The sequence below is a fragment of the Rhipicephalus sanguineus genome, chromosome 10 (genome assembly GCF_013339695.2).
Source record: "Rhipicephalus sanguineus isolate Rsan-2018 chromosome 10, BIME_Rsan_1.4, whole genome shotgun sequence".
Lineage (NCBI taxonomy): Eukaryota > Metazoa > Arthropoda > Arachnida > Ixodida > Ixodidae > Rhipicephalus > Rhipicephalus sanguineus.
This window is the reverse complement of record NC_051185.1, coordinates 4,473,920-4,486,149: the sequence shown is the minus strand read 5'-3', so window position 1 is coordinate 4,486,149 and position 12,230 is coordinate 4,473,920. Positions and strand designations below refer to the sequence as shown.

Here is a 12,230-nt window from a genome sequence, read left to right as displayed (position 1 = left end):
TAATCAAGGCCACCCTTTAGGTGTTTTGTGGGCCACCTTTTGATGGCTCGGCTGCTGCCTCACAGTGGCACCTGAGTTTCTGTAGTCTTTTGGTGCTAGTTTGCCACTTAATTAATCCCCTCAAGCAAGGCCTTCACGGTCCCGTATGGCATGAGCCATGCGACGGTTTCTTCATGACTCGTGTAAGTTTCTACATCCGCGCTACAGTCGGATGGGTAATACCATTTGCCTTTCATTAGGCAGAACAGGGGCGTGCCCGCTTTCCCGAACAAAATTCTGTACTAATAATAATAACAGGAGTCGGAAAGCTTCGCGTTCCGGGATTTCACGTGCTCACACTCGAAGCACACTTGCCGCTAGCCTACTGAGTGAATCCTGCAAATCGCCGAAGCAACAAACTCTGAAGAGAAACCAACTGGAGTTGTGGTTGTGGTCCTGGTTGGTTTCGCTGGTTTGTTTCACGTTGGGAGAAGGTGAGAAGGCAAGCGTCACGTAATGCTTTCGATAATTGTTTAGTGCGACCACTACGCTAGTTTGCGTGTTGCACTACAAAGAGCGCTGCGGTAGCTTAAAACTCGCGCGCGTCAATTCGTTAAGAAAACTCAAATTTTTACCCAAATGAACTACTAAATTGTATTAAAATGCCATTTTGAAGTAATTGTCAAATAAAAGAAATTTATAAATCAGAAAAAGTAATACTTAATTGTTTAGTTTGAGAAGCATAGGCGGCGCGCATGTCTTTATATACCATATTTGGACTTTATCGTGGTCCCCGCGTAGAAGCTTACGCTTACTCTTACGACTCACTACAGATTTGTACAGCTGCAGTGGCTGTAGCGCAATGTTTACCGTACAGTGTACTAGAATGGGGCAGTGGGCTCACTGCCGTATCCCTGCGCCGCGCCGCCGCGGCCCTCTCCGCGTCGACAGCTTGAGCGCCCGCCAGGGGCGCTGCCGCCAGTTTCTCCTGAAAACTCTTGCGGGGTGTGGAGCGCGTCCCCTTGGTCGGTGGGGGTTAGGCTGGTTACGCTGTAGTTGCGGGGGTACCAACAAACGCGGGGTTGGTGGCGGGGAGAGGGCCACCACAATGACACAAAAAGTGATCACAAAAAAAAAATGAGGAGGGGAGGGAGTCGAGCATTTTATTCTTTTTTTTTTAAAACTGATCCAAGTAGTTGAAGCTACTGTTTCCATTTGTGTGTGCCCTGCAGCGCATGTTCACTCCGTTCATTCGCTTGAAGGACCTTTGTCGGCACCCCGCGTGCCGCTTTACTGCACTTATATATGATTGTTTTTCTGAAGGATCGGCATCTGTGTCTATCCGCAAATCGCTACTGTCTCAAAGACGGCCCGCCGCTGCATCTGGACGGGAGGGACGCGCTTTTTTACAGCCTCAGGCGGTCGTGCACATAGAGCATGCAGCGTACGTGCAGAGAAATTTCTGGGGCTGCGTTTGACAACAAAAAACAGCTGGACCCAACGAAGCTAGGAGTGACCGCAGAGTCAAGTGTGAAAGCAATAAAAGCAAGAAAACGCGCGAGGGTGGTGACAACAAAACCATACTCGTGCCTTAGTAAAAAAAAAAGGTGGGGGGGGTTAGGGGTACTTCTAAAAAAATAATAAAGAATGCTGGTACGTCGCTGCTTGTTTCGCTATCGAAGTCCTAAGCACAGAACTATACTGACGGATGAAACGGGCTGGATAGTGACGTACAGAAAAAGGAGATGTAGAGGGGGGCTGAAGTAGCTCTCATTAGGAAGCGGGGGAGGTCCAAAGTGATTGGGCTCTCTTTGGGATGCCCCAGTTGCTGGTAGGTCGACGTTGTCGTCGGCTGTTGACTGCAAACATCGCCGGCGTTTCTTGCTGTCCTTTATTTTTCATTTTCGTAGTCGACTAGCAGATGTTCATACACGTTTGTTGCATCTGTTTATTGTTCGACCACGAGTGACATTTTCGGCATTGATAATTCATATTGTGATATGGCAAACATTTGCGCATACATAGGCAGGGTTTTGTGTACATAAAATCAGTATGACATACTGATTTATGTACACAAAAACCCTGTGCAATAAAAATGTGTACGCACGTGATACATGTTACTTGTTATGTACTCATATTAACTATGTATAAATATTTTTTATTGGGTATACGAGTCCAACTGCAGTTTTAATAACCTTGTACGATCTATGTCTCTAAATAAAAAAATTTTTAAGCGTACGGTGCAGATACATTTATTACGAAGCCGAGTGATTCCGCCCATTATTGATTCGCGAAAAAAAAAAAAAGAACATTAAGTGGGTGAGTTACACAGACCAGCTAGATCATATATACGCGAAAAAATTTTTAAAATGAGGCGTTGTTTATATTCGGCATAGTGGGGCTCGAAAGGCGGGAGTGAAGTCGCTATGACAGCTACAGTGGCGAAAGTGCATTGAAAATCGTATCGATCAGCAGGACAAAAAAAAAAAAAAAACGGAACGCCCCCAACTACACACCCTGTTATAGGTTGTATTCACGTGACGTCACGTTGGCGGAAGCGATAGCGGAAAGTGCGCCGGCTGTGCTGGCAACCGTGTGACCGCCATTTTGAAGGCCGTCCGTCCCGACCGGTGCATTCACCGTCCGCTGCCTAGAAGCGGTATTTGCTTCACATTCCTCTTGTTTTAATTTATTTGGCTCAAAAAGTATTGCATTTACCGGTTGTGAAGCTGCTGCAGCCATGGGCGATGAGCACTCGCCTCGCTTCAGCGTGTACGCCGAGAAATTGGACGCTGATGCGAAACAGCGATACACGGACAAAGTGGCTCTCAGCGGTGGCGTTGACCCACTCATTCTGACCAGCTGTTCTGACGAGCAAGGCTCATTCGAGATCGCACTCGTACCGAAGGTGGAACTTTCAGACATCAAGGAGTACTTGGTGCACGCTACCAGTTTTGTGACGCATGAACAACTGAGAGCCAAGAAATCTTTGGAAGAGTGAGTTTGCCCAGGAACCCTCGCTGAAAAGTTACGGCGACTGCGTCGTTGTGCGCGCAAAGGTAAGATAATCTTTAGCGTTGAACTTAAATTTCAGCTGTAAGCGGGAAGGGTGAGCGCACCAAACAATTTGATGGCAGTGCGATTCTCTACGAACCTGGTTGAGGCAGCGGTGTTAACAGCGCTTGCGAAGTAATGCATGTAAAAGCACCGCTACGCGGGGTACTTTCGATTGCAGTCGAGTGCGAACGAGACTTAAATTTCGACGTGATTGGCTCACCTACAGCTTTAATCGATCGCGATGAAAATGTATCTCTAGGGCGTTGAATTATTTAACGAGACCAAGGTTGCAAGTCACCTGTGTTTTGATGCAAATGTACAAAACTCGCAGCCAGAAGTCCACTTTAGCGAGAAAAACAAAAGTGTGTGCGTCTCATTTTAGCTCGCAATGTACCGCGCATGTGTCAATATGGACAGTCTAACGTTGAGTACTTTACTGTGTCATGCTTTTCGCAGATGTTTTCGCCAGTGCAGTGCGGCAGAATCTGAATGCATTTACTGTGTCAACGCGATTTTTTTTTTCGTGTTTCGTTCGCGGCTTTCCTCCTTTTTTATACACAGCTGTCAGAATATGAACTCAACCGAGTTTCTATTCGCAGGTAAACCACTCTCAGGCGCTTACCACACAGCCTTTGGAGCGCGGCGAAGGCGGCTGAAACATTCGTCACGACGCTTCGCCGAGACCTCCAGAGCACGGCTACATTGACCGCGAATAACGTTCGGCAACGAATAAAATTTAACCGTTCTTGCGTTCTCACGCGTGTCACTCTCCGATTTTGTGCGATTGCTGCACCCAAATACGGCGCAATTAACCGTGATTTCGGGTGGCGGGCGCAAAAAACGGCTTAACTCGCGTATCGCGCAGAGGCACACATGGGGGGCACGGCCTCAGATATGGCGGCACAGAACACCCGGAAGCAGTGCCTTCCCGACGTGCCGTGCGGGTATGCTGCGGGAGAACAGGGTTGCTCGGGGGTGAATATCACCTATTGCAGCGGCTGCGTGGAGGAGCATTCATTTATGCAATAGCCGCTTAAAACATCGCTCGCCCTCCGTAAATCAGTCACAACGACAGTAACTTATTTCACAACACACAGAAAACTTGCATCAAAAGAACTTCCGTGAGTTGCGCACCGTAAGATTGACTTTTCTTGCGCGCAAAACAACAACGCGCGCTATCCGCGCCCTGCAACCCGCCGGAAAGTTTCAGGTGACGCTGTGAGCCGCGCCGCCTGTCGGCGGCGACATGAAGTGCGTCACGCTCCGCCGCTCAGTGAGCGCACTATAAACTTCTAGAACACTGTAGTTTACCGGTTTCCACTTCCTGCGGGTGAGTGTGCTTCATACTTCATCCTGAGATTTAGGGTAAGAGCAGGGCGTTGTCAGCTCTGCGTGCCTGTCAGAAGTTCATCTGAAAGAAAACTTCATCTGAAGCCCTCTGCTCGCTAGGTGAGCATTTGAGTATGACACCAAGTGTATTTTTCCGGTTGCCTTGGCCTGTCGTTTGCCGCTGTAGTTAAGCGAACGCTCTCTGCCTTTGCAGAACCATGTCGAGTCGGAAGACCAAAGGCAGGGGCCCCACGAAGAAACGGGCCCAGCGAGCCACATCCAATGTGTTCGCTATGTTTGACCAAGCGCAGATACAGGAGTTCAAAGAAGCGTTTAACATGATTGACCAGAACAGGGACGGCTTCATCGACAAGGAGGACTTGCACGATATGCTGGCCTCACTCGGTGAGTGTGGCACTGAGTAGTGCCAGGGATGCTTTCTGTAATGCGGCGGACTCCCTTCGCAGGCAAGGACCCAGCGGACCCGTACTTGGACAGCATGATGAACGAAGCTCCGGGCCCGATCAATTTTACGATGTTCCTGACCCTTTTCGGGGAGCGGCTGCAAGGAACAGACCCTGAGGATGTCATCAAGAATGCTTTCGCTTGCTTCGACGAAGAGAACGTCGGCCGCATACACGAGGAACGGCTTCGCGAGCTTCTGACCAGCATGGGCGACCGCTTCACCGACGAAGATGTGAGTGATTTTTGGCTACTGCCTCCCGCGGAGTAGTTTGTCAACGCAGGAAGTACGCCGCGCCCATGCTGTCGCTCACAGCAGTGTGCGAGTCATTCGTGTAATTGCATTCGACAATTGAGTTCTATATGCATATGCAGTAGGTGTAAATTGTTACTTCGAAGGATTGGTGTGCATATGCAGGCATTTGAGATCCGAAAACGTGCAAGATTTGTGGCTGAGTCATGGCTAAATTTAGTTTCAACAGTATACAGGTTTCATATGCCTCAGATTGCACACCAAATCCAGCTTTACCATAAAGAATGCAACCACTCTTTTGTGCTGGACTCCCAATTAGCGGCAATGATCTTTCTGTAACTCATTAATATTGTTTTCTCAACATCAGCTATTAACGTATACATTTGGGCTAGTTGGTACTCCATTGCACAAGACATTAATGATCTGCCAATGACTTGAACATAAGCTTAATTACAATTTAGATAACCAAACTATCATGCAGCACTGAATACTGCAGTAATGTGGCACTGAAGCCATACCCCTTAATGGTCATTTTCTTTTGACTAAGTGACTAAATTAATAGAATGGGATTTTAAAAAATTGTCTTTGAAAAATAAAAGTCCTGATTTTATTATTGAAATCATGGGCGCTTTTAATGAATTAAGGGAAGGATGTCTGTGCTATCCTGTAGTTAAGATAATTATGAGCCAAGCAATAACTTGATATTAAGCCACGTACAAAAGTCCAGCCATTTTTTTCTCTCTATAGCCATGAAGTTCTTATACTGGCACCTGTGCCTTTTTGTGTATTAAGGTACCTAACTATTGGACCTTAAAGGAGTACGGATACATATATATAATTTAGAGGCTCTATCACACACTTCTCACACATAAAATGTTGACATTTAACCACTACAAAGATTGGAAAACACATGAGACATTTTAGAATTACACCACAGTCCATATCAAAATGATTCCTAGGTGTCATTGGTGTTCTTGCATCATCATGACACAGTAAAATTTGCTGATAAAGCTAGGCATGTGGAGCGTGTTGATTGTAAAATACTTGCAAGAAAGCTGCACGTGTCTTCTAATTGTATTCACATGTGGCAACTGCAGCAGCTTTAGGAATAAAGCATTACATCACACATCTGTTTCTTGCATGCCGCTGGTTTGTTGAAACAAGCATTTTCGCAAATTCTCTGGTACTTTTTATAATTTCTCTACAGTTAAAGGTTTTGAACGGGCACAATAAAGTGATGCAGAAATGCTGTGTTGATACTAATACTATGTAAATGAGCCTTGAACCACTCCTTGGACATTAAGGTGCTCTGCAACACTTTTTGAACATGGCCAGAAATGCTGCTAATTGTTAGTCAAGGCTCCTGTCAACATGAGCCAAATATTGTAGCACTGCATGCAGCAGGGAATTTACATTTATGTTTTGGAGACTACTAGAAATTCATACTTGCAGGGTTTAGGCTGCAAGTATGAATACTAACCAACTAGCCCAGGCCTCTACACTTATATGCTAGAAATTGCTTGCTCTTCTCTTGGCAAATTATGTTATCAAGGGCTCTACTTACATCATCAGATGGGAGGGCATGGCAACTGGCTGATTTGAGCAGTCCAGTGCTGCATAGTTGCCACCATGGAGCGCCGCCACGTGCCAACACTGCATCGTGTATTGTGCTAGAATGACGAAGTAGCAACGCTATTGTGCTCGTGATCACACCGAATTTGAGTCAACGCATTCAAAGAAAGAAAGAGAAAGTGCCCAAGATAATGATGCGCACTGACATAGTTTCTTGTCCCTTTGTCTTCCCTCCCCCCTGTATAGCTTTGAGCACACTCGTCAGGACGACGGGCAAAAGAGCTTAGTGTGTGATAAACCTCTGTAACTGCTCGTACTTGACGGATTCAGGAAATTTTTGCAGCAATCGATTCTTGTGGCAATAAACTCTGATGCTGTGGCCATTTGATTATTGCTTGGAATAGTGTTGCAGGGCCCCTTTAATGAGAAAACAGATTTCATGGAGTGAAGGCGCAGCTTTGAACATCTCGGTCACATTTCCTAGTCGTACGTGGCACAGGGAGTTCGCATGTGAAGTGCAGACTTGACTTCTTTAAAAGCTCTCCTTTCGAACAGAGGCAATGGACCAGCCACCAGCAGTCTTGTGACATCAGTCACATTCTCATAGAGGGCTGCCATTGGCAGATTGTTGACTGGAAGAAGGTGCAGTGTTTGAATTGGAACACAGAGAGCTGCCATTGGCCAGTTGTTGATGAGTGGGAGAAGGCAGGATGTTTGGATTGGAACACTACTCGCTACTATTACTGCGAAAATTATTTGATGCACTAGTTACCTAAGTAGGCTGTAGTAGTTTGACTAATTTTATTATGTCCATTTACAAAAAACAATGTGATAAGTGGAGGAGGTTGAGGAAAAAAATCATGCAGATGTAGCATGAGCCTGTCGCCCCCTTTGTTGTATCTGGCTACATGGTATCACACACATAACACGCTATACAATACACGGAAAAGTGTTCCTGGAAGTAATAATGTTTTCAAAAAGAAAAAAAGTGATACAGAAAAATATTTGGTTATTTGAATGAATTCTTGCAGCAATAAAAAAAATAATTAAATTCTGACAATCTTAGATTGTATACAGTACAGCCTGCTATATTTCAGGAATTCAGTAATCCCAGGTTATCACTTAATGTTTGACAGCCATAGTTAGTTCTAAAAGTAAGAACCTTTCTGTACTGCTTGTGTATAAGTGTTGTATTGCAAAAAATTGACCAATAAGTTTATTATTATTATTATTATTATTATTATTATTATTATTATTATTATTATTGTTATTATTATTGTACATAACTTAAGTCACGTGTATCTTATCTGTTGCAGGTTGATGAAATGTTTCGTGAAGCACCTATAGACAAGAACGGAATGTTCAATTACTTGGAATTCACACGCATCTTGAAACATGGTGCCAAGGAGAACGATGACCAGTGAATGCATATTTTTGTATCCTTTTATATTGAATAAAGAAAGCACTCTATTGTTCCTCTTTCACAGCTTGAATGCATTTACCATGATTATCACTCAATGCCTTCATGAGGGGAGGGGGGTTGTTTTTAGGTTATATCAGTGGCATGGATCCCTGAAAAGCAACGACGTTCCACAATTTTAGCCTTGGACTATTTTCATTCTTGTGCCCAGCATATGAGAGAAAGGAGACAAGCACTGGACTTCCAAAAAGAATTTATTAAAGTGACACTAAAGGCAAATAATTTATGTCAGAGTGAAAGGTCAGTGCTTCAGAAAGTCAGAAACATCAATATTATGCACAGCAGTGCATTAGTAATCTAGAAGTTAAGGTACATGTAAGACACTATTTGTGCCACCAGAGGGACACACCGGTACTAAAGCCCAATGATGTTGAAGGCCATCGGTGCAGTTAATCACTAGTACTCGAGATATCGATGATAAAAAAGAACATTTCAGTGCATTGCAAGACAGGACAAGTGCAGCTTGTGCATTTCAGTTGGATTCATGAAAAAAAGATACTCTGCGTTACCCTTGAGACAATGCGGCTAGTCCAGAAGTTCAGTTTTACAGGACTGTGGCCGTACCCTGCTGCCACTGTACCGCAGCACCGGCTGTCGTGCGGGAAAAGGCGGGCATGGCAAACACTGGTGGAGCCAGGGGGAGTGGCGTGTTCAACCCCCCTCTGAAATTTTTCAGTTTTGCATGGGTATATATACACACAAAAATAAAAACACAAGCGCGACATACTAAAGGGTGGTTTAACCCCTCCTCCCCCGAAAGAAATTTCATGCTACGCCACTGATGGCAAACGCTACGTTACAAGCCCTTTCTCGGACACTGGTGGTCTAAATTGCGCTCAGAACCCGCCACGGTGGTCTGATGGTTTTGGTGCTCGACTGCTGACCCGAAAGTCGCGGGATCGAATTCCACCCGCGGCGGCTGCTTTTTCGATGGAGCCTGAAATGTTTGAGGCCCGTGTACTTAGATTTAGGTGCACGTTAAAGAACCCCAGGTGGTCGAAATTTCCGGAGCCCTCCACTATGGTGTCTCTCGTAATCGTATCGTGGTTTTGGGACATTAAATATTAAATATTATTAAATATTATTAAATTGCGCTGACGGTATGCGGACCAATATAACGTGATATATATTTTTTAATAATAATTTTCTTGGCATACAGTGAGGTTTCTGGAGCACTATTTAATCAATCCACATACTTAATATTTGCGTTTTGTTAATGATTGAAGCATGATTGCCTCCACGACTGAAGAAATCAGTGCCACAAACCTTTTTCGAGAAATGGGGGGGCTCTAACCAACCTTTATGCATGCTTATTCGTGTGTTTGTATGTGTGAGTATATATGCATATGCAAAATTGAAAAAATTCAGGGGTGGTTTGAACAGCCCCAAGACCTCCCCCTGGCTACACCAATGAAAGAAATAGTCCCACTCATATTCTTGGACTGGCTCACGGTTGGAGTCTAGACGGCACGCCCATTGGTGCAGGCTCATGTTCATCTTTGTTTTAGGTGGAAATCCTGCGGCCTTATAAAGTTGTACCAACGGTTGTACCCAACTGTAGCACTTAAACGTGGCTCATCAGGTTGGTCGTCAGACTGGAGGCGATTTGCCCAGTGAATGATACCTGCTGCACATGTTGGGTAATGAACTCTTATCCGTGGTAAATGTGAGATTACTCTTCTAACAGTAAAACGATTTAAGGTGGCCGTTATTTGTGCAGCATATCAGAAAACTATCATCATCAACCCACTACTCGCCACTGGTTCACAAAGAGAGAGAGAGAAATAATGGGAATGAAGACAGAGAAAGACATAGGAGAGAGAAACACAGAAAGAGAAAAAAATAGATCAAGAGAGAAAGGGAAGAAAGAGAGCGAGAAAGAACGAAACAGAGAGAAAGAAATAATGAGAAACAAAGGCGGCCACCCAGCTGCTCTCTTCCTTCAGGCTTGGCACGACTAGTGTGAAGCTGCAGGAAAGGCAATGGCGGCTGTGGGAAGAGCCTGAAGTGATGGAAGCCCATCGAGGCTACGCCGACGTGCCCGTAGATCTATGAGAGGTGCGAACGCTCTGTTCTGGAGTTTGGACATCCGTGTCGTGACTAACCTAGCTAAAGCCTAGCAACAGCCAGATTAGACTTCAGAATTGTGCAGTTTCGCTGTTTCAAGCCTTGCGTGACTAAGTGCAAGCTTTCGGCTTCAAGGATTGCCTCCGGAGTACGGCCTGGAAGATCTGCCGAGGATGTCGACCACAATCCGCAAGTCGGACACTGGAGACATACAATACGGGACTCGATCGTGCCTGTCGCTGGTTCTGAACACGCTGCGCTTGCCGTGGCCCTCCCAGGGTGACCCTTCTGAGGACACGGAGGACTGGCTCGATGACTTCGACGGAAGAAGTTAGGGGACGTGTATTTCACCTTGGAGGATTCTGCCAGTGCCCGAGTATGCTTCGTTAACCATACGAGCCGTCTATCGCCACCTGGCAGGAATTTAAGCAGCAGATACGCGATACCTAAAGCCCCTCCATCGCGTCTGCTGCCGCAGAAAACGCATGGAGGGGCTTTAGCGATACCTACCGCGGTCCCGAAAGGAAAGAGCGAGCAGAGCAAGCCCTTCAAAGCAGGTTTCAGAAGCCGAATGAAAGCGTGGCTATGTTCGTTGACCTTTTAAAAATCGTGAACTTGACCAGAAGCATGCAGCAATCCATGTTCAAGCTGATGTTTAGTCATTTAATGGTGGCATATTGGCTCTGGTGTGAAAGGCGAAAGGCTTTATTGTGCCAATACTTGCCACTGTTCCTGATGTTGCGCCAGTCGGTATTGTACGGATACATTGGAGCACGTGCTGAGTGAGCCAGGGCATCTCCAGACTGTACGAAAATAAAAGCAGAGCGCAAGAAATACGGGACACAAGAGACAAGAGCGCCCGTCCCGTCTTGTCTCTTGTGTCCCGTCTTTTTTGCGCTCCGCATTTATTTTCAGACAATTCTCGCCCAGCAACGCATTCTATCCAGACTGTACGTATGCGTGTTTGGTTGTCCCTCACCGGCTGTGCATTTAGGTGAAGCTTCGTCCGTGCCATGTGGTCGAATCACTTGGAATTAGTGTGTGGGTCTTAGTACCAGAAAACTGGTCTTAGTACCAGAAAACTGTCCTCTTGCGCGCTGTGTAACAAAAGAAAGAAAAAAGCTCTTTCAATCCTCAAATTCCCTTTTTTTTCTTTTTTTTGTGAGCGTACAGCTTTGGAATGTATTCATGTGCCTTTTTCGTGTTCTCATTTGCTAAACTTGCAAAAAGAAGTCGTGTGTCTACCGCTTCTGCGGGCACTTTTCCACGTGTTCGCACTTGGATGGAGTTGCCCTTTTCCAAGACTAGAATGACCCTGCAGCAACAAAAGGTTCGTGGCCTCCGATATGTGGTAGCGCAGAACTAGCAGAAACTTTCGCGAACCGCGCCGCATTTTCTTCCTCATCCGCTCGGACCCGAAGAAGGAAAGACTGCCTCCGCGCATTTTTTGAAGCTGTGTGCTGAGTGAGCCAAAATTCGACAAATTGTAAAATAAAAGCTTGTTCCGAACGGGAAACCGACAAATACCCGTTTGTAGCACGAAGCCACAAGGAAGTCCATGCGGATTCCACAGAGAGAAAGCTTGTTAGTTGCTGAAAAATTCGTCCTGGTCCAGGGATCGAACCCGGTACCAACGCCTTTCCAAGGGCGATCGCTTTCCCTTTCTTACCCTACCGCCACCTTGCGGGAATCAGCAGAACTGACTTGCAAAGCTTGTTCCGGTGGAAACGTCCCAAAGCATCATCAGTGATCGTCCATGTGGCTTCCAAATATACTCGAAGCATGCAAGTACAGTAAAACACGGTAGCAGTAGACGCAATGGGGTCACACCGGTAGTGTGCAATCTCGGAGGCCGATGGAAAGCGCTTCGCGTAATGGCCACGACATGGCAGCACCGATTCGAGCACGATCACGGTGAGTACGATTGTAGCGTTTCGCGGAGAACACCCCTTCACAAAACACACTTGAAAAGCTCAGAACTAAATTTCATGACACACACATCAGTGGGGACTCGAGAGTAAAGGATAAATG

The 12,230-nt window shown here is 45.8% G+C and overlaps 1 protein-coding gene across 1 annotated transcript; it reads left to right on the top strand.

The window, feature by feature from the left end:
• The first annotated feature begins 4,341 nt into the window (after positions 1-4,341).
• On the top strand, positions 4,342-8,136 carry LOC119406864 (myosin regulatory light chain sqh). Its single transcript, XM_037673618.2, has 4 exons — positions 4,342-4,485; positions 4,580-4,770; positions 4,833-5,062; positions 7,969-8,136. Exons 2-4 carry the CDS (start codon positions 4,584-4,586, stop codon positions 8,074-8,076), a joined length of 525 nt encoding a protein of 174 aa, XP_037529546.1. The 5' UTR covers positions 4,342-4,485; positions 4,580-4,583; the 3' UTR covers positions 8,077-8,136.
• The last annotated feature ends 4,094 nt before the right edge of the window (positions 8,137-12,230 follow it).